The 22,850-nt window shown below is 51.9% G+C and overlaps 2 protein-coding genes across 2 annotated transcripts; one reads left to right on the top strand and one right to left on the bottom strand.

Annotated features, from left to right (window-relative positions):
* Window positions 1–4,105: 4,105 nt before the first annotated feature.
* CGGC5_v015766 (uncharacterized protein) lies at window positions 4,106–4,517 on the top strand (the record flags this gene model as incomplete). Its single annotated transcript, XM_032020433.1, has 2 exons — window positions 4,106–4,438; window positions 4,503–4,517. 2 exons carry the CDS (start codon window positions 4,106–4,108, stop codon window positions 4,515–4,517), a joined length of 348 nt encoding a protein of 115 aa, XP_031882456.1.
* A 7,256-nt stretch (window positions 4,518–11,773) lies between these two features.
* On the bottom strand, window positions 11,774–13,161 carry OPY2 (the record flags this gene model as incomplete). The annotated part of the gene is made up of 2 exons (XM_032020434.1): window positions 11,774–13,053; window positions 13,107–13,161. The coding sequence occupies 2 exons, from the start codon at window positions 13,159–13,161 to the stop codon at window positions 11,774–11,776; spliced, it is 1,335 nt and encodes a 444-aa protein (XP_031882443.1).
* Between the last annotated feature and the right edge of the window lie 9,689 nt (window positions 13,162–22,850).

Raw genomic sequence — 22,850 nt, 5'->3', positions numbered from 1 at the left:
GGAAAGACTGGGTGTGTCCAATCAGTCACACGCACTATTGGTTTGTGAGTAGTGAACGGTGCTGATCGTTCTCTTTTATAGCCACTACGAGAGGCTGGTGGCTTCTCACATATCGTAAACGAAGCATTCTAGTACTAGTAAGATCTGGGAGGGAGTATATAATTCTACATTCGGTGAAAATCAGCGATGTTCTGCAAGTAAATGCCCCACTCTAGCGGCGGACATCGTTTGGAGTCGCACTCTCTTGCTACAAAGCTTGATTGATTAGCAGATGTGTGTTTCGAATTCGATGTCTACTCCGACCGATGTGATAGCGAGCCATTCATGGTCATCTCTTCACTGTTGTTTCGGAGTTATACCTACAACATACCCCGCAGGCAGCGGAATCGTAGGCTTGAGTACTCGAGTGAGGCCAGGCATGCCTGGAGGCTCGTGGATGTTGCTCTGCTTTCCTTCTAAAGCCCTGACTGTAACTCGATACGATCGAGCTCTACTTGTGGTTTGATTGTCTGCTCCGCTCACAGCTTCTCAGGGACTCTCAGCGTTGTTTGATACCGGTTCAGCGGACCATATCCTATAGACAGCCATCCTATGGAGATAGATGGTCCTCAGATGCGGCCGACTGTGCGTGCTCACCAATAGCGACTGACTAGAGATGGGTTCGAGGGGGGTATATATTGCAGGGTCCGGCGCCTCCCAGAAATGGTCGCTCTGCAGACGACGTTCAGGCCGTCATGGTTTGGTACAGCTTTGTTGTGAACCTCAACCCGTAGCCTTGCGATGATACACAGCCTGGCGATTTTCAATGTCATGTGCGACACACATGGGTTGAGGCAACGATCTCCTCTGTTGATGGATGGGTATGTGGCCGTGTATGAGCAGGCGAGACTGGACACGGGAGAAAGCCTAGCGGTTGGACGCGCGGTGCGTTTGCTGCCGGCGAGATGTTCTTAGGCGCCCTTCGCATTATTATTGTTCTGAGGCCTCGTGAGGTTCAAATCCAACAGAGATCCGGATTGCTTTCTATTGGTTTGTGGAAGAATGAAGTGCTCCTGCTGGCGGACTTGTTCATATAGTGGCCACTGACAAAAGACGTCTACGACCCTCCACGCAAACGTACGGAGCGCGCGCCTGTGTGATGTCATCACTGGAGGCGGTATATATATCTCGCGTTGTGTGGCATGTGTCACTGTTCCGCAAATAAATCGGGTTGGTAGCCATGTTAGATGAAGCGAGAGTCGAGAAGCTGGCATGCGTGACACAGAGGTGCGATGCCCAAATGCCAAACTTTGACAGACGTTGGGAAAGGCGTTTGCATTCATTTCTCAGTCGTTGTTGCAATGGCCGTATACTTTGGAGATTCACCAGCAGGGGAAGAGACGGAGGCTAAGAGGGTCGAGAGATGTGCTTCGGGGGTAGGGTAATGTCAAGATAGAGGAGGATGCTGTGCGGTGGGATTCGAAAGTCGTCCATTGACCTGTCATCTAGGTGTCACACAATGGAAGCCATTGTCAGAAAGTTGCATGATTTGCCCTTTGATTGCGTGAGTGCTAAGGCGTGTCGTTTTATGTGGCTTTCAGTCGCAGGGGATGTTGAAGCCCACGTCCAGATTGATGGTGCGGAGGTGGTTGGGTTGACGAATGGTATGAATTGCTGATGTGAGTAGTCTATGAGAACCAAAAAAAAAAAAAAATGAACTCTGAGTCTGGGTAGTTGCCATGCAATTGAGACCTGCATCAACTACCCCTAGAACTTTCCGAGTGCGTAAAGACATCCAGGTGTGAACGATGATGAGACTTGGGCTCTCTGGCATCTGGCTCCGAGGGCAGTCGAGTATACAGCAATGTACCCAGCCAGGAAAGAGGGTTCCAAGAGCCTTTCTAGTAGAAGAGAGTGATGCTCATTGTGCTTATCTTTGGTTCCGTTGAGTTGACCATGGCCATGACTTGCAGGCTTGCTTGCCTTTGCAAAGGAGCAGTGTGGTCTGAGACTGGTTAATTGCCGCTGAAATGAAACAAGCGATGTTGACACTTTTTATCGATGTTCGGTTAACCATTGTCGTCCTTTTGTGAGCAACGTGATGGTCTTCTGAGACGTTGTGGTGGATGAGTGCATACTCTCTGAGCCAAGTGGACTTTGATGAGGACAACAAATGCATCCTCATAGTGTTGCTGTTGGTATGACGGCTGATTCTGAATGTGTCGCCCAAGGCAATTCTCCACGGGTATGTTCCACGAACGAGGGTGTGGAAGTCGGCTGGCTTGCTTCAGATTTGGGGGTTACTTGTATTCCTTCGGCATAATCAGGCGAGAATAGAGACAAGGGTCTAGAACGGAATGGATGGTGCCTTCCTAGCTGTTTGATTCGTGGGCGTGAACGGTGTGTGGTACGAGCTACTAAGCTATTTCCTTATACTAGGAAGGAAACATTGCGCAACGGGGTGGATTGGTAGATCACTTCATCTGGTCCTGGCATCAGTTATATACTGATTACATCACAGAGAATGTTGCCTTAGTGACTGCGTCAACGCCGGCTATGATGATTGAGTTCTTTAGAAATATATGAAGCCTGGGAGTTGTTGACTTGTGGAGCCTTCAACAATCGATCTGCCTGAACAATGGATGTAAAGTTAAGCTGTGAGCACTGCGACCCTATTGTCCCCAACATCGAACAGGATGATGAGAGGCTCCTGTACGTTGCAGACTTATCCATGCTTCCTTGGGTTGGGCTCTAGCTGATGCTGAGGACTGAATACCTAGGCAGGAGGGAATTTAGATAGGGGAGAGAAGAGATAATTGCGCTTTGCGAAAGTAAAGAGCCTGCGTGGGAGGAATTCTACTTCTGGCCTGGTTAGACAACTGGAAGGAAGCAGCTCGCAAACACCTCCAAGAAATCCCGCAAGGTTGACTTGACATGCATGACAAAGTATCTACAATATACCATCGTCATCTTAAAGGCGAATGACTCTGGAACCCCCGACTTCGGCCAATGCTCCTTTCCAATCTTGCCATTAGAGGAAGTGCAGTATAAAAGGTGTCCATATCGAATCCATCAGTCATAAAGATGACAGCCGAGAGCAACGATAGATCTTGCTCAGCGACAGAAAAGGTTTTCCACGGCATCAGCTGGAGTCTCCTCTCCTTCATTTCATGAGGGCCTCAGATGTCTAGTGATGGGCCTCAAGCCTCACTCAACTGCCGTCCGTCGGGCTGTGATTCAGCACTGAATCAATACCCGGAAAATAACAGAGATGTAAATTCAGGTAAACCAGTTGCATTTGTTCTTGGAATGAGACTTCTCAGACCAAGGCTGAAGGCAGCACCTCCCTCAGCATCCATGGCTTACAGTTGAACAAATGCTTTTGACATACAAGGCTGGAAGACTAGACAGCGACCAAAGTTTCCGAACCCCAGGCCTTCCATATTTTGCAAAGTAACATCATTGGTTTTCAGTCAATACAATACCACTCTTTGAGACTCTGGGTTGCCCCGTCGCTTCCGCCGATATCGATCGACCCGGCAGACCCATCGGAGTAATCCGCGCGGTGTACTTCGCAGGCGGGAACAAGGAGGACATCTTTCCTGACCGCCGGCATCATTGATTTAAACTTTGTTAACTTTTCGAAGGCTAAGTAAGACTGGGGAGCGAGACGTGGGGTTGTCTCCCAAGGAGTCAGGCCAGCTACTTTGACACAAGGCGAAAGCGACGGGACTGACTCATTGCCGTTAGCCCCTGTTCTGCCCTACAAAGCAACGCCTTACAGTTATCAGATGAACCGGTTGTCCCTGTAACATGAAGGACGGGACGTTCTCAGATTTATTGCTGCCCCCCTCAGCCACGACCGAAATAAGTCTGGTGGTGGCCGCGACAGCCAAGCGACGTGCCTGACTAGCCATGACATGATATAGCATACTTTCCGGTAACTCCCCGATATGCTATGCCTCAAACTTATTTTCGTATAGTACGGATAAGTCCAAGCGATTTGGGAAATAAAAAACCGAGAACTCGATAAGTTGATTCTTGATAAAGCCCACGTCGTCGCTGCCTTGCATCTAGATTTGGACCACTTCTTCAACCACATCACCATCTATATCCAAACTTCAAAATGCAGATTACTTACGCCTTCATCGTGTCCGCCTTCGCCGTCGCCGCCGAGGCGGTTACATGTGCCTCGGCACCCTTCAAGAGCGGCAACGTCTTCCTCTTCAGCGAGCGGGCCGGCGGCGTTCAGCAGGCCGACTTCAACACGGGCTTTCTTCGATACACCCCGAACAGCGACGCCACGAAACCAGGCAAGCTGGAACTCTCGAACCAGACCCAGGACCGCAAGGTCATGTGCGTCGGCGAGAAAGACGCCAAAGACTGGACGTGCTTCTGGTTGGACGCTGGTGGCACTTGCGACACAACTCTCTTGCTTGATCCAAGCAAAGACACTAGCGTAAGTTACTACTTCCACTGTTAGAGAGATTATTATCAGGTTGCATGGGCTGACATAGACATAGGTTGGCACTGCATGATTGGTGCTTTAATGTTACTTGAAGCGATACATACGTTAAGCGGAACTTGATTTCAGTAAAGGACGATGCTGAACAACGATGTCTCCATTGTTGACACATTTGGATTGTCGATAGGCATTGGAAATGATAAAAGAACATGAGATCTGGCGCTATAGGAGTTTTCACGAATGCTAGAAACACATTTAAATACCCACGATCATGATGAGTTTGTGAGTGAAGTTTAATAGTTCTGAGTGCTATGACGACTGGAAGAACGATGACGAAGTTTGTTATGACGGAACAACGAAAGTCGTCAGACTTCTTGAAGTTCAGGCGACTTACAAGCTCCAAAGAAGTGCCTCCGAACCATCAAGCAACAAAGCTCCGTCAGCGAAGTTGCCTTGACTGAACCGGAGGCTCTCAACCGGACGTTTCGAGAACCTGAAGAGATGCTTGGCAGCACGGATGAACAATATGCAAAGGGTGGCTTGCAGTTACTGGACACAGGCTACCGTGGCTGAGCGGTAGATAAATATAAGAACTTGATTCCAGTCGATTTTGATAGCCAGGCAAATGAGCATCCCTCGAAGGTCGGGACGAAGCAACGTTGTGCGCTGTGTTCTTGCCACGAGAGTGTCACACTACAACATTAACGTACCAGACCGCAAACCTCTGGTTGTTGTCTGCGGCGCAGTCAAATCCGGAATACTCCAGTTCTGGTGACCAGCACTGAAAGTAGAAGATTGAAGTTAAGCTTTCACGGCCTCGATAGTTGTTTTGTACAAGTTGATCAGCTTTCTGGTGCAGTTCAGCTCCCTGATTCCCCTTTACGTGGGTGGAGAAGATGTCGCATGGGAGTAATTGGTGGTTTGCTTGGTTGCTTCGAATCTCATGGGTTTGAGAAGAGCTAAATAGTTGACGCCTCTCACATGGCATCTCGGCCAGTTTAGAGTTCATTTTCAAACACAATTCAAGACATGGCCTAGAGATCAAGAGCTTTCCTGACACGTCTGGCCACTGGCTTCAGATCATCGCTACTCTAAATGCAGACAAAGAAGTGGCATTGACATGTCTATTCTAGAACATCGGTACCTCAACTTCAATATCACAATTTCAAACAGCTTGAACACCGCGTGCATAGACACGATCTCAACGAAAACACCAATCTTTACCTGGTAACATGGGGCAAGCTGATCAGCTGTATACACCAACATCTTTGATCCCGACTTGTGGCTAGAGTAAAAGTAGCTATAAATCAGACATTCAATAGCCTCTTTCACTTTCTGCACCCGATGTTGGATTGTGGAACATTCGCAACCGGGTTTGATGCTACGGGATATCCTTCTTCAAGCATACCAGACAAACAACCCGATGAGCCTCATCGACTAGTGTATAAAAGCGCGAGGAGAGCAATCAGGGTTCTTGTTTCTGGTCCCGTCTTTCGTGGTTTACGTATTCTGGCATTAGTAGAGGATCAAGATGAGAGACCAAGCTTTCCGATTCGCGGGGAAATGTCATCATTGTGTATGCCATCGGTGCCGCCCACCTTCATTCCGGCAGCCCCAACTGATCGTTCTGGTGCGAACGCGGGAACCTGGTCAGAAAGATGACCCAACAAAGTCCAGAGGGTTCGTTCTCGATATTTTGTTGGATTTCTCTGTTTGTTCGTATCTCTGCTCTGTTGTCTAGGCTCGCTGGTGTATTCTGGCGTAATCCTAGAGCGTAGTAGACTGTAGGACGGGCTGCTACGTCGTAGAGGTAGCATAGTCTCGCTGCTTGGACCTGGTGAAAGACGCATTTTTGTGCAAAGTGGCCTTTCTGCAACAAGACATGGACAAACGTCATTGTTTTGCGATGGAAAAAGCAGTAGAAACTAGCCGAATAATGTGATTTATAGCTGTCTCTTGTAATTTCAAAACAAATGTCGAGGCGATTCGGTAGCTTTCGACTGTCTTTGTTTGCATGGCATGCAACTCTTTCATGAACCGACATCTGACTCCGTCTTCCAAATACAAATACCTTAGCTCTCAAGATGGAATGCCGTCGACGAACGCCCAATAAGCTGAGAATTGGTGTCGGAGGGTTCGAAAGGGAAGCACTACCACTCGAGTACTGTTTGAGAACGAGCCTGATACAACCTGAGAGTCTACAACAAACCCTCTCTCCCATCGCCAAGCTTCCATCATCTATATCCCTCGTGTTTTCGTGTCCACATACACCGGAAACGTTCTGCGAATTTATTAGGGAAGTCATCATACACTAAAATCTATTGAGTACCTCACGAGGCGCACTCAACCCTTTGTGGTGGATGGTCTTCTGCGGAAAGGATAGAGCAAGAGCTATATTGTCCTGGAGAACTAGTTGTTGTGTAGCTCGTCTGATATATACAACAATCATATCACCTTCGCGTCACTCTTGACCCTGGACTCAGAGACGACGTGGAAACACACATCTGGCATAAACCACATGTGATATAAATATAACTTGAGATATGCGCAGACACAAAGAATCAGGGGCAAAATCAGGGTTTGCCACCACAGTTCCGATAGGAGGCGAAGAGCGGCCCCAGCCCCAACACGTCAGTTGCTCATGCGATCACACATTCCCTTAAGACGAAAACATTTCCTTAAGACGAAATTTCTGTAGCACACCATCAGCCATTCCGGTTCCAAGGCCCGTCATTTCAATCTTCTCTCGGGTATTCTAGCCTATATACAAATGAGGCACTGCAACTCTCAAGGCCTGCCTGATTTGCGGACCGAGCGGGATATCCTTCGTCAAGCATACATCAGCTAAGCGGTCCGATCGGTCCCGTCGATTGCGGGGTTGAACGCGCGGGGGCAGTATAAACTGCAGACTTCTGGTTCCGATGTTGTCTTTCACTGTCCACGTATTCGGTCTCTCATCAAGTACCGGCGGGTAGGTTCTCAAAGTCCGCAGCTTGCCCATCTCAACAGCCGCTGGGACGCGTCGGACGACCTTGACATACCTTAGCCTTACGGGACAACAATCTCATCATTAAATCATCCTCAAATATGGCTCATAGATCCCAAAGCACCTTCATTTGATCCATCTCTCTCACAGCCCCTGGGAGCCAGCGAGCTTAACGAACCCCATCTAGTCCCTGCTTCGATCCTAGCCTGCTTGAGTCGTGAGTTAAAAGGCATCAAGGTGGCGGCATATGAAACGTACTGGACATAATGCGGAGGCCTGAAATCAACAACTTCTTTATTTATTGGATGAGGAAACAAGCCGATGCACTACTTCATCTTGTATGCTGCCACGTCAGGACGTCTTCCTATCGAAAGTCTCTAGCGGGCATCCCCCGTGTTTCCCTGATATACCTGGTCCAATACTTCACAGGTAGGAAGAAGAGAAGTCGCCGTCTTGAGTCCGAGACTTACAAGAGACGCTCACCTCTCTAAACAGACCTAATATTATCGTATTTTTAGTGTTGACGACGTCGACTACCCGTCACATTCATTTGTCCTCTTTCCAAGACGCTAAGTCATGAGCAATGTTCCATTAATATACTCTGCTAGGCGGTATTGAGGTCCAACCTCGAAGTGGATGTGCCTTGAATCCTGTGAAGTACAAATATCTCAAGCCATGGTATGAGCTAATCGGCTTACGCCGAGTCGAATGATTTCTGGTGGAAGACATTTTCTCGATACGTACAACGTCAGCCTTGGTGAGGTTAAGAAGAGCTCGCCGCTAACACCATATTGACCTCCTATGCTTGTTTCATTATCACCGTCCTTATTGATCGCCATCGTCTGAGTATTCTCACACTTTCTTGTCGTTGTTTGCGATCATACGCCTCTTCAACTGTCACTGGACCTGTTACGCAAATTGATACGTACGCCAATCTCAAGGAATCACAGTTGAAGAGAAGTAGAATTACGGACATAGAGCTGTCCCACTTGCGTGGTGCTTTCACGTTCGGGACCTTCGGTTTCCCATTCCCTCTTATACTCGATCCCGGAACTTCACTGCTCGTCTCGAAGACATGGATATAAAACTGATACTGCGCTTTTTCTCCACATTCTGACAACAATTGCCAGGCGTTTACGAGGTAGTCACTGACAAAACTGCAAGGTCGAACCTGTAATCGTGACAACAACATACCTTGACGAATGGCTCCATTTAGTATGCCAAAACGTCGCATGTTCTTCTAGAGTCCCGCTCTTCATCCTCTTGCTCCCTCATTCCTGATCGAGTATTCCTACCGTGGTTTAAACGGGATTTGCCACTTGTGTCCTGACATCAACTACAAGCACTTTGAAGGTGCCGAGGCTATTAGTTTCAGAATAGTCAGTCGACTTAGCCCAAAGTCACGCGGATCTTGAATTGCTGCAGAGTCATCAGCTCGACACAAGATCCGCCCCTTTTGATTCTACCCAGACGTCTACGTCAGCAACGTGTTTCCAAGCTGATGGGTCGAATTTTCTTCAGAACTCCACCATGGGAGGCATGCCTAGACAAAAGGGTATAAAAGTCTGAGTAGCTCACATCTACACGGACCCGAGGCTGCAATGACGTTGCTGGTGTGAAGATCTATCCAACCACTCCTTGAAGAGTCGTTCCAGATGGGAAGAATATCCCCAGACTTCTTCTCTTGAGAATACAGCTTTCCTGGCTTCCTGAAAATATTTTCGCAATTTTTGCAGACATGTATACGTCTCGACCAGAGACCAAGACCGACACTGTCTTGGTCATATATACAACATGGTCTTTCACAAACATTTGACGACTTATCATCATTAGCATTGTTACTTGCGAGCGAGCTGCTGAGAGTCATGGCTATCCCAGCGATCCCGACAAGTCATTCACTCACACAGATTAGCAACTTGTCCGAAGTTGACCTCCCGCAACACGAGTCCACGATGTATCAAACATACGACAGAGTGAGCAGCCAAGACTGTTCTGCGAGACTGATGACCACTGCTCCCACCCAAAGCTAGTCTCAATCATTCCTTCTCACTTAAGTTCAACAATATCTTCTCATCTATCAGTTCTACAATACAACCATGCCATCTCTCTTGGCTACTGTCCCCCCCCCCCCCCGGCAGAGAGCAATCGAAAGTATGCCTCGAAGGACAGGATCTATGCGGAAACAATCAAGACACACACAGCTCTCGCCCTGCTCAGAGATCAACCCCGGTCTTGATCAATTCTTTCCCCTAGTGCTCACCACTCACTAAACCTTTATTCATTCGCCGCGAATACACACCTGACGCGAGAGCCCCGAAAAGCCGATTCCCGAAGACTAGAACAAATTCAACTCAACTCTCTCATTATAGGAAGATGCATTTGAAAAGGGGTTCAAAGGTGTTCACAATCTGTATACGAACGCGACGCTGACCGGGCCAATTGAAGACCGGCTATCTCAAACGTCAAACACACGTCTTATTTATAGACGAGCAGATCATGCGAGCGCCCCTTCCGACAAGTTCTCGATCAGCAATCCCCGAATACATAAAACGACGGGCTAACGCGCTGATGAATGAATTTCAAGCCAGGCAATTTACTTGCTCTTTTGGGCAATTGGTTTCAAGAACCGTACACCATCGCAGACGGCATCCCAGTCACCATATCTCAAAACAATGCGGCCAAAACTTTCCATCAGCACCCGACGCTCTGAAAACCCTCTCGTCCATCACCCCTCGTATATCCTGCCCCGTATTCATGAAGCAAGATCCTCGCGACAGTCAGTCACACGTTCACCTTGGCAGTAAATCATCGCCATAATCCCTCTCGCACCAAACTGTAGAAGTAAACCGCCCTCTATCTGTCCCGCATTGCCTGCTCCGTGGTTCCCTGAAAGAAAGGGAGCAACAGCACACATTTATACAGCAATCTCACCCTATCACAACATACAACCTCACCCCCTCAGCCGCCAGTTCTCAACACGATATAAAATCGAGCGCAACACAGAAGAAGGCCAAAAGAAGCCAAAACAATACGAGGTCCTGGTCTGGTCCCGACAAGGAAATGAAAAAGATTGTTCGTCTACCACTTGCTCCCAGCCAGACCTGCATTTCATACATCATAGCATCTCAAAACATACCGAACCGCCATCGTCCCCCGCCGTCTTCCCCTCCCAACTATTCAGCACCATACTCGCACCCGGACAGGGCAGAAATGCATCCCGCACTCTTCCCACATCCTTCCCAGCAGACCGAAAGGCCATTCAGTCTTAAAGCCTACATTTCCTCGTAGGGGAAACTATTCCCGAACTCCAATGCCATTTGCAGTTCCTCAAAAGCCTAGCGACCAAGAAACACAGCCTTGATATACCTGGAGATCTCAAAGTCCACGGTCCTCAGGGGCCCCCACGCACTAAATCCCCAACCCCAGGGGCCAACGCCCGAGCGCACGCGCACAGCAGCAAGCCCCATTCGCAGAGCTACATAGTCATCTTCTTCGCCCGCACTTTCATGAATCCGATATGGTGTAGTGGCCAACATGATGCCCTCTCATCCAAGTGAGAGGTTAGGCATAGCCCCGAGTTCGATTCTCGGTTTCGGAACACTTATTTTTGAATTCTTGGCCCATCTTGTTCCAACCGGCACCTCTATCTTTGCACATTCATCCTTCAATCACATTTTGCTCGCTTCTCATCGCCTTTTGCAAATACTAATCGACATGTCAAAGATACCCAGATCTTCATTCCCGCACCCACAACAACCACACAAAAACACGCAAAACATTCCGATCGTCCCGCACTTCCATTGCGATGCTCCCGGGCCACGTGACACGCACACGCGGCAGCGCCGACTTACCCGTACGCTGACGACGTGCCCCCTAATCTGCCTGCGCCTCTCGTTCCGCACGAGTAATGACGTGCAAAGACATTCCACAAAGGGGCATTTCACATGGATCATCACAAGCAGTTGCATGTTCAATAGTGGCTCAGGTAGAGAAAAAAGTGTAATGGATGGAGTATCTCATCTCTATTCAGTAGACACATAGGTAAAGGCGTAATGTGCAGACGTACACCTCTACGCATCATTCAAATAATTTCCTCCCTGGCAAGTAAAATCTTCAAAATATCCACGACGCCAGTGCCTTGTCCGTAAGAGTCCTGTCCATCCAAAGTCGTCCCTCGGTCTGGTCCCGTAGGCTTGTTCCAACCGGGTCGTCTACAAAAAAGGTAGATACGAGAAAGAAACGTGGGAAGTCATCCCTGATATATGGGCAAATGAAATAGTGTTAAGTAAATCGTGATCAGGGCCGACGCCCGTTCATATGGCTTTTGTAGTTTTTTTAGTTATTTAGTTGTCCTTGGTGGCGTGTTCATCGCCAAAGGGACTGCGACCCCGCTCGTACGAGCTTGTCCTTGCTGACCGTCTGTCGGGGCCTGCGGCAGCCCGCCTTGTCGCCTCCTCAATGACTGCACTGAGGCTGTGGTTGCTGCGGGCGGACTTGGGTTGCTCAGGGGGGTCGGAGAAGGGGCCCTCGGCTCCTGTCGGGCTCTCCACCTCCTCGATAACTGTCACGGCAGTTGAGTCGCGACCGGCGGAGGTCGGTGGTGGAGGAGTGCCAGGCACAGACAGGTCTGATGATGATGCCTTGGAGCCGACGCTGACTTGCTTGGGCCCGTTGCCGCTTCCGACGCGGACAACCTGTACTCTCTGGACGGGGGCTGCGGTCGCGGTGGTTGCGTTGTTCAGGAAGGTAGATCCGACGCTGAAGGTGCTGTCACGGCTTCTGGGGCGGCCGTTGTACTTTTCGTAGTCGACGCTAGGAACAGGAGGAGTGCTGCTGCCGCTCGTGCCCACACCCAAAGACTTGACACTGACTACAGCAGCCTTGGCGCGCATGCCTGTCTGAGCGGGTGCCACGACAACAGCGTTCTTGCCGTAGATGGTCGACGCAATACTGGGAGCGATGCTGGAACGGGGAGCGTACGAGGTCCTCGCAACGGAGGTTCGGTCAGAGTAGCCGGAGATGCCAGAGTAGGTAGAGTCGCGCAGTTCGCCGGGGACGAAGAAGTGAGGCTCCTCGTGGAAGGATGGGCTGCTGGCGGCGGAGTTCGATGCGTGCATCGGGATAGGTGGCACGGGAGGGACGAGGAGAGTCGGAGAAGTGGGCGTCGCTCGGTTCGTAACGCCGGGAATGTAGGCGATTTGGATTATGTTGGAAGCTCGAGTCAGTACTGTGGACGCAATCGAGTGGACGGTGTGTGTTGAGTCGCGGTTGGTTGCGCGAGGCGGCTCGAGCTTCTCGTTGATGGTCTTCTCGTGGACGTCCTCGATGTACGATTCTTGGATAATGGACTGGCGCTTAGTCTTGATGAAGAACCTCCATACCAGGTAGGTGGCAATTGCGATGAATGCTAAGCCACCGATGACACCGCCGACGATGGCGCCTGTGTTCGGGCCGCTGCTTGACTTTGTCGTTGTGCTGCTGTCGTCCTTGACGCAGATTGCCTGGGCACACTGGCTACATGTCGGAATGGTGAATGAGCAATACTCGTCGCTTTTGCAGTTGGTAGGGCAGGAAGGGGCCTTGTCCTCGCACTTGAGGCAGCCGTTCTGTCTAGGAAGGATGACTGCGGCGGACTGTTAGCAAGGCCTGATGGCATTGGACTGTTCAATAACATACCAGCGTGGAGCTCCTCGAGCGACCGAAGGTGAAGGTTTGGGTCGAATTGAGCCATGATGGTTGTCGATCTGGCTGATGGGTGAATGGGAGGGAAGAGGTGGTCGACAACGCTGGTCTAGCGATGCCGATCTGCAAGGCGAGGCCGTTGGATGTAAATGTGTCGATCACTTGTCGGGGTTGGTGACACAGACGAATCGAAGGGACCGCAAGTCGGTACCGAAAACTAAAGGCGAATTTCGGAGGGAAATGTGACAGATATATGGGCGAATGGAAAGAAATAAACGTCGGCTTGGGTGAGACACTCGTAGGTGGTCGGATTGCACGTTGAGGAATGGATTGCGCAGGAGGGCTGGCGTATTCGTGGTTGGTGCGTGGTCCAGACTGGAATGGACGGGCGGATCTGCGAGGTATTCGGGGAATAGAGCGGCCGACGATTGAGAGGAAGAGAGCGAGAGAGGAAGACGTTTGGATGAGCGAGAGTAGGTAGTTGGATAACGAGAGGACTGGGAGACTAGCTCGACATTTGAGGTGGTTGTGGTAAAGGGCGCCTAGGCGATGGAAGTGAAAGACATCAACGGCGGTTGTTGGTTGTCGGCCGAAAGTCGAGAACGAGGACGACGACTGCGAACCGGGGGGCGTGAATCTCCTTTTGTCGTCGGTCGGAAATCGTACGTATTGGGGACTCGGCGGGCGGCGGCTGAGGTGGTTGAAGATTGAGAGCGGAACCAGAACCGAAGCCAGAAAAACCTGGAGATGTTGGGTGGAGGAACGAAAGGTTGATGAAAGAAACGAAAGTGAGCAGACCAAGAGAGGCAGAGCGTAAGCGTCGCTGGGCTGGCTGGACTGGACTGGGAAGGGTGTTGGATGGCACGGTGGGCTGGCTGGGCCTGGGGGGGGGAAATGGGTGGAGTGGATGGATGGGTGGACGGATCGGAGGGGGGCGAAGCAAGCGAGAGAATGAGAGACGAACGGGGGGTGGGACCTCAGTCAGCGAGTGACCTGAGAGTGTGTGTGTGTTTCCCGCGAGACTCAGGTCAGTGTTCAGCAGAAGAGACGGGAGTGTGTGTGCAGGTGCAGGTGCAGGTGCATGGCAGTCAGGACGGTGGTGGTGGTGGTCCAGTCCAGGGCAGGTTGGTCAGGACGGGACTCAGGACAGGACAGGACCAAGGCCAGAGCCAGAGTGGATGGAGGGTGCAGGTGGTGGGTGGGTGTTGGGTGGTGCGGCGTTCGTAGGGTGGTGCGGGCTGGCGGAGCGAGAGCTGAAAGGGGGAAGGAGGGCCTGCAGAGGCTGCGAGTGCAAAGGGCGAAATCTGCGGGACACAGGCACGAGAGATTGGGCGCGCAGGGGTGAACCTGTTGGCGAAACGTGAGGGCAGGGGCGGCCAAGCGACCTGATTGGTGGCGCCTGCGAGGAGACCTCAGTGTGTGGAGTGGATCCCTTGATTCCCCCGACACCCCTGGCCGCCTCTTCCACCTCTTCCACCTCTTCCACCTCTCCAATGAGGAGGGAAAGCCTGGACTTGGACGGTGGCCCTGGACGCTTTCCTTCCGTCTGCTGGACTGTGCATACTAAGTAACCTTCTCACCCATGGAATCCATCAAATGCCCAGAAAGTAAGCCATATTGCAGCCTGCATATTGCCCGCAGCCTCTACCGGCTTCATCGCTGCAAAACCCGCGCTGACCTGCCAGTTTGTACGCTCGTGGCTTCTCCAGGTGGACATTTGGCGCGCCATTTCATGATCTCGCGTGCCGACTCCCCAGGGTCTCCAATCATCTGCGTTGCGGGAATTGAGCACTCTCCACCTCCCGGCACTCACTCTTACGAACACAAACCTTCGCCACCTGACCCTTGAGAGAAGAGAGCATTTCTGTCATCAGTCTGGCTTGCACAAAAAAAGAAGAAAAATTCCATCAGTCATCATTTCAGTGTCGAATTTTGTCCCTGTCTCCCCGGCCGTCATCCTGTGTAATATGATTTCCCTCACTAAGGATGATGCATGGCCAGTGCATGTAAGCCGGTTTGCCCAATTGCAAATTGGACCAGACGTATTGAATGATTCACGGTAAGGTATGGTTACGGTCACGGTTCGGTAGTGACACACCTCCCTCCCTCTCGCCAGAGGCCGCATTGCCGTAATCAATGTTCCGTCCAATATTGATTTTAGAACTGCAAATGGCACGTCGCCCCGACTCACGGCCCGTTGCAACCAACCACCACAGCGTAACCACATGGACACACACACACACACACACACACTCACGTCTCAAGCACCAGCAAAGTCGGCGAATAGAGTTCGTGCGTCCCAACCTGACAACCGAACCGCCCGCCCGTCATCCGATACGAGGCACGGGAACCTTACACGGCAACCTCTGCCCAAACCGACCGGACGGACCCTCTCTTTTTTGCTTGGTCTACCGTCTTGACTCTTGGGCCGACTGACGATTTTCGGCAACTCGGGGAAAAGAGGAAACACTTAAACCAAACGAGCCCCGTTTTCCAAGTTTCCAATGCCTCTGGAACCCAGACTTTACAACGTTTGGGAACCCTATAACATCTACGCGAGAAAACCCCCCCCTTCCATCCCCATATTCTTCCCTCTTCGTCCTCATCCTGCCACGGGGTTCAAGCCAAAGGAGCGAAAAAGGGACCGCGACCCCTCCTTGCACGTCGCATCGTCAAGGCTCAGAACGACACAAGCTCAAGAACTCCACGGGCGACGGATCCCACTTTCTCTTTTCGGACGCTTAAGAAAGGGCACCTACCCCTCTCGCAGTCTCAAATTCACACAAAGTCGACCAATCTCGACCATCTCACGCCAGAGAAGACGAGGAAACTGTAGATGCAACTCGAACTTCGCCTCAATTCTGGGGTCGGCCCCGATTCCAAAAGATACGAACTCAACTGAAACAAAGCTTGGGGCGCGCGCGCCGTGGCCATGATTGACGCTTCGTTTTGACAGCGGGAAAGGGAGCAGCAGCAACCACCTCGCAAACTGAATCGTAAACGCCCAAACCCAACGTCGGCCAGAAAACTGTCACGACTCAACATCGAATGAACACCCGTGCAAAGAACATAAAACATTTCACATCTCCTCCCTATCCACATCGACACGACCCCAAAAAACACGATGAAGCCCCGGTGTCAGGTCTCCCTGCCAAAAAAGCGAGATGCCCACCCATCTCACACATCGCTCCCTCCCAGGAGTCGCTTATCCTCCGTCGCCCGTGCTGACCATGCCGCTGAATTTCAACCTTGACCTGTCTCTTTTTTCCCCTTCCGAATGAAGAGAGACAGACAGACAGAGCTCCCTCCCTCAGCCCATACCCATCCGCCATCACATCACCCCAAAACCCCCCGAAGCCAGCCTTGTCCAAAAAGCACCAAGGGGGGATGGCGCCAAACTTCGTGACAGGACCACCCGCGCCGTCGCAGCCCGGCCCAGGGGCGTCATATCTCTCAACTCTCTCTCTGTCTCCCCTCGATCCTGAAATGCTAGCCCCGATACTCCGAAACGTAGACAAGACAGATCCCCCAATCTCCCAACCCGCCTGCCCTCAAAATCGCGAAACGGTCTAACAAGGCGGGCAAGTCATCTCACACGTGTAATTGTGGACAAAGTACATACACCAAAAAAGGATGATCTTAAGTGACTGTCTATCAATCCCATCAGAACGTTCTGGACCCCGCCGATCACATCGCAACGGGCAAACACATCACTGATTCAACCAGAACTCCCCGATCGCCCTTTTCCCCATCCACCCTCCCTTCAAACTTCCTCGCAGCTTATTAGTGCGCCAGGCCCCCTGCCAGCCTGCCAGCAGATCGAGCCAAGTAAGGATTTCAGGACTGGCAAAAAAAGCGAAAAGCCACTCTGCCTGTCTCTGTCTCGCTCGCTCTCTGTGATGTGGAGACCCGAAGTCTTGGGAAAAGCCATGGCAGATCACCAACACCAAAAAAGTACCTTACCTGTGGGAAACCTCCACCGGCCGCTCTCCCGCCTTTCCTGCACGCCCGCCGCGCGCGCGCTCATGCCGCCGCACAGTCCCTCCTCCGCGGCGCCAGTCAGGCACAGGAGCGCCACCCTAACGCCCGAAGCAGCTTAAACAGGAGCCTCTGGCACCTTCACCACGCGGCGTGGCGTGCATAGAGGTCCGCCGGAAAACTTAAACGTCAAAGCTGCCCGTGGCGTCTTGCATCTTTCGCGCTTGCCGGCCGGCTGGGACGGCGTGGTTCTCTATTCTATTTGTGATATTACAGAAGCCGAGGCAAGGAGAGTGAGAGAGTTAGAGGGGGAGAATTCTTTTGATGACGGTAGGACAAGACAGGCGTCTCCCGTCATGTCCATTTCGGTCTTGGTATCAAGCTGCCAAGGCGGGCCCCGTCATCTTCAGCCGTCACTGAGCATAAAGTTGATGGCTGGTCGCGTGAACTTCGGGAGTCCTCTTCCACAGTCCCCGGCCACGTTCTGCCAAACCTTCGCACAAACTGGTGGTCCCAAAAAGTAGAGTTTGCGGCAGCAAAAAAAAGCCCGCTGCACAATGCCGCAGATCACAGCGCAATTAAGAATGGCTTGCTCCCGAATCTCATCTATCAGAAACGTCCTTGTCAACGTGGGGGGAGCCTGCCCTGCCTGGCCTGGCTGGGCCAGCTTTAGCCTTACTCTTCGCTCGTCCGCTCCACAGAAAAAAAGTGACGAGAAGGAAGACGGCAAGCAAACCACCACACAATCTCCAAGGCCGGTCCTGCAAACCCAGGGCACCAGCCAATCAAGAACATCCGTGATTGCTTCTTGAAAAGGGAAAAAGAAACAAAAGCAAGCAGCGCAGATACCCGGCCCACGCCTGCGCCTCTTCCCGCAACGGCAAAGACTGGCGTTCCCGGCACATCCTCGCTCTCCAGCCAATCAGTGCTCTGCTTCGCACTTCCCAGGCCAAACCTCCCGACCTGTCAACAACTGCATGAGGTAAGGTTTCTAGTTAGACCGGCAGACACGAGAGAAAACACATCTGCAGCTTCCCGTCCTAGGCGAAGAGCGGCTCGCTCGCTCGCGTGGGTTTGCTCTCACTCTTCCCGCAACATCCTCCCGAGAACGGAAGTCCAGACTCATGTATTCTTTGTCTGTTTCCTCCTGCCGTTATTTGGCGCCGAGAGCTGTTGAGTTGAAGTGGCTGAGCCACCACATGTGTGTGATGTGTGTTACCTCTGAAGAGCCGTGGTGTAGCTTCCCGTCAGAATGTCGCGTGTCCAACAATTGATACGCAACGTCCCGGACGGATTGACATGTGTGGAGTTCTAGACCCTTCCGTCACATTGCACATATCATACTTGCTTTTTCAGCCTGTTGTTGATGAGGCTTTAATCAAGAGACTATATTCTTTTGGTGCTAGAGCGACTACTTTTCCTGAAGTTGTATGCTCTGCTTTACTGTCGTCGTCACCATCGTCGTTGTCTCCATCGTTATTGTTGTCCCTGCTGTTGTTGTCTCTACTCCCGTCGTGTTCGAACGAAGCATAAGTCCAAATCTATGAAATATACAGGATGTAGCCGCGCAGACAAATGAATTAGTTTGTCTCTGAATTTGAATGCGGTGCATCTACCAAGACCTCCCCTCGAGATGATGGCTTTCTTTTCCCAAAATACCTTGAGATGAAGCAGGATAATCGAATCTCAGACAAACCAACTCTTCAGCACGTCCTCCTCACCCACCTCGTGTCCATATCCATCCGTCTCCCTGTGTCTCTCGCGTGCGTGTATCTAACCCATACCTGATCCGTCCAACTCAACCTACAACCCAACGCCTACCTACCCGTAATCTCAATGAGAGACAGACAGAGAGAGAACAAAGGCGAAAAGCCCTAGTCCCCCTCCCCCTCGGCCGCTTCCCGGCGGCAGCTGAGATGCCGTTTCCAAAAAAGCAAGAAACACTATACTTGTCCTTCGTGGAGGAGACCACCACGTGACGGCGTTACACGAATAAAGCCAGGACGATACCACATCCGGCGGGAACACGAGGTTCCGGTGGCCAACTGAAAGAGGTTTTTGCTTTGCCTCCCGCGAGCCAAAACTAGACTACGCCGTGTACAGGAAAAAAACAAACAGTTGGGAGCTCGGCATCTCGTCTCAAAGAGAGACATGGACGTTGAGGGACTTCAGGTCTGCCAGCATCAAAGGACGCTCCAAAGCTACCAACCCGTTTAAGGCTTCCTGGCTTTTCGTGAGCCGGTTTCATCGTTGGACAACACGTGGGTTCGCGAGTTGATAGCCGTGTTGAGGTCGATGAAGTCGATGGTGGCGCGTGGATACTTCACGTGAGGTTCGGGACCTCGGGGGACCTCTTCCCATTAACGGCCGCGTATTCTCGGAGCTGCCCGACAAACAAATCGGGAAGATGTCCCGAGTTTAGGAGCCGAGACACGGTGGGAATGTGGTCTCCGGGCCGAGGCCGGTGCTGACCGGCCCGTTGAGATTCAACGACAGCGGTTCCGCATGGCTGATGTTGGTCGGAAGGCCGTGGATGAAGATGATGTTTGACCGAGATATCGGTCTCGCCGTCAACAGGAAGTTTGCTTAGATTTCTACCTTCTTGCCGTAAGTCGTCGACGAATGATCCATCTTCTCGTTCCCAGCGACGGCTCTTCTCAAACGGGCGTAATTGCAACTGTCTGCATACCAAACCCGAAGGTATATCGCTCAGCCCTCCGGTGAAATCCAACTTCCTCATCTCACTATCAATTCCATATCGCAGCCAAGCTTCATCCAACCCCGTCTTCCCCGCGTTCGTCTCCACACGGCGGCGGAACCCTCTCCAGGTCACATCTGATATCTGCCATCGCCAGATCGCAAGATCTCGCTCCAGATTACCCCAACATCTTCCTCCCCACTGAAGGCGCTCGAGAAATGGGATATCAAATCACTATATATCTGCTTTATCACTCCATCTGCTTGGCCATCTATCACACAATGCTCTGCAATAATTCGTTGCCAAAAGTAGCATCTTTACAACGTGGGCAGGGGTTTAATAGAGTTTTGAGTTGATAGACGAGAAAACAATGGGTCTGCCCTGCAAAAACTCAAATCCGCCGACTCATGACTTTTTCTCGACGACTGGATGAACTGGGACCGTGAATTGAGGTTTTTTTTTTCGGAAAGAAAGAAGACACCAGAGTACAAACACGGAGGGCCAGCAATTCCCGGTACGGTCGCATGACGTGGGAAAGTGGTCGTTGTCTGTCATTGAATAACTTCAATATATACAGCGTCGTCTTAGTAGGTTGTTCCAAATAGAATTATCCATCCTGAGCTTCTCGTCTGCGGCGTCACCTCTGAATATCACCGCAGATTATTTCGAAGCAATTTGCGTCGATTGCGCAGTTCGACGAGTACAGTGTCCGCAGCTTGGGGCGTAAGTCAGTCTCATTCTGCAAATATCCTCCAGCTCCTTGACATCCGCGGCGACGAGCCACTTGCCACATTCAGACATATTCGCACGCGTGTTCGCACCGAATGCGTGCGCAAAGCGGGAAGCCTCCCTTGATATTGCCCTTGTCTAAGAGGCAAAGTTGACGCCATCGCGAGCACGGCCGGCCTTGCGCCTACTCGGATCGATACAAGATGTGGCTAGACACGAGTCAGAGAGCTTTATTCAGCCTCAGGTGAGGTTCTCGCATCCAGCCTGGACGTAGCACGTGCCCCGAGCATACTTCCCGAAGGCCTTCGTCTGATCTTGCAACCGTGAACCTTCCCAGTTCTGACACACAATAACCAGCCGCCTCCCAGACACGTCATTCCAAGGCTCGGCTTTGCCTCTTCAGCTTCGCCCATTGACTTCAATCGGGCTTTTCATGGTCCCCCCAATGCCGTGCCGGCCTCCTCCACATGCCGCACAAGGTGTCGCCTGGAAAGAATTTTGACGTCCTGCGAGCGCTCCTCGGCCCCTGAACCGATAACATCGGCAGAGTTCTGACTTGAGGTCATAGCATTGAGTTGCGGGAGGCCCCTTTTACCCCAGGCCGCCGATCACACTCGCGAGCACCATCCTCTCTGCAACAAAAATCCCGTAGAGTGGAGGTTTCAAACAAGTGAGAAAGACGGTGAGGAGAGCGTTGGAATCGTGCCAGGGCTGAGGATCGCGGAGTTGGCAGACTTCCACCAACCAACGCAACCGATTGCGAGGGCTCCAGCCACTTTGCTGCTGCGGCCTCGCCGACGAATTTTGAAAATCTTGCTCGGATGACCCCGCCGTTGGGAGCTCCGAGGCAGGTACCCGTACGCGCGCGGAAGGAGGTTGAAGACGGAGCCGAGCGCCGGAAACCCACTTGGGAACACGTCGCGAACTGCGCCGCAGTAACCAGCGGCAGAGGCTTAGAATGATTCTGGGCGTCCGAACACCGATAGATAGAATCTGACAGGAGCCGCAAGCGATGAACGCGGCGTAGGGCTTCCTTCGGCTATCGAGGTTGGAGGCCTTCGTCTTAAGTCTGCGGTCGGGAAGGTGACCGATGCTGGACCGGGGCCGCAGTTGAACGCTGGCAGCCCGAGTCAGCGCCCTCAACATCGGTTCTCAAGGACCCGGTATCCGCCCCTCCGGAGGTGGCATACTGGAGACAACAGACGCGGGCGGGTTGGCTGATAGGGCACGACTGACTGCAGAGCTGACGAGACCCAGTCTTCGGACTCATGTACATGCGTACAGTCAGCGCTTAGGCGGGTACATGATGGTACATGCAAGGACGGCGTTGGGGCTGGTGGCTTATGGATGAAGATGAGCGCCGGAACTGGCCGCAACCGCGCGAAAGGCAAGCGACGAGGAGATGGCAAGCGTTTGCTGGCCTGGGGCGAACGTCTTTGTCTCGTCGTGAGATTGTTGCCAGCGCCAGTCAGGGTCTCGGTTTTTGCTGCCGCCTGCCGCCAGAATTTGGAGTATTGGACGCTGTTTGTGCTTGTGCTTTGCCATGGCGCCGCACGATTCGATGGGAGCAAGGCGAGGCGTGGGTGGATGCACCGCCTCAGCCCCAGTCGATCAGCCCCAGCCCAATCTTACTATTTTTGGGCCTTTTCTCCTGACGAATCGCAGCGAGCGGGACCCCGTATCCGTGAGGAAGGAAGGGAAAAGTTGGTCTTCGTACACTTGAACGAACGCGACATGCAGGTCACTGGTGACGACAGTGCCACTGCGAAGGCGAAGACGAAGGAGAGAAGACCGAGCAGATCATACGGCGAGTACGTATGCTCGCGACGTTTGCGAAAGAAAAGCTCGGATGGAATCCAGCGTTTTGTTGTTGCTGCTGCGACGCATTGTGCGGCGAATGGCAGCGAACGGGGTTCGTTGCCGCGGCGAGGGTCGCCAAAAGGAAAAGCTGGAAACAGAGGAGAAATGGCATTACGATGATGGACAGGTTTCGAGACATCGGGCTGAACAAATGGGGAATCTGGGCCGGGTGGTGGAAACAAGTTGCAATACAGCCGGCAACGGGTTCCAGGCTGGAGTCCTGGACGACGTCGGACCACTGACGAGTGAGAAGTGAGATTTGCTTCTCCAGGCAGGATATTTCGACAAGCAACAGCCAGGCCGGACTGTAATAAGGTAATTTTGATGCTTGATGGGAGGGGAGAACCTCGTGCCTCCAAGCCGCGAGTCTTGCCAATTTTGATGCCGAGAGGGACTCGCATGAGTGGTAAGCTGGAAGTTGAGGCAGGTACTTTGCGGTGACTGCTACCCTGGATGACGGATCAGCTCCAGAA

The sequence above is a fragment of the Colletotrichum fructicola genome, assembly GCF_000319635.2.
Source record: "Colletotrichum fructicola Nara gc5 chromosome Unknown KSG_Nara_v1_contig10, whole genome shotgun sequence".
NCBI classification, from domain to species: domain Eukaryota; kingdom Fungi; phylum Ascomycota; class Sordariomycetes; order Glomerellales; family Glomerellaceae; genus Colletotrichum; species Colletotrichum fructicola.
The sequence above is the reverse complement of the archived record's forward strand: the minus strand, read 5'-3'. Positions and strand labels throughout refer to the sequence as shown.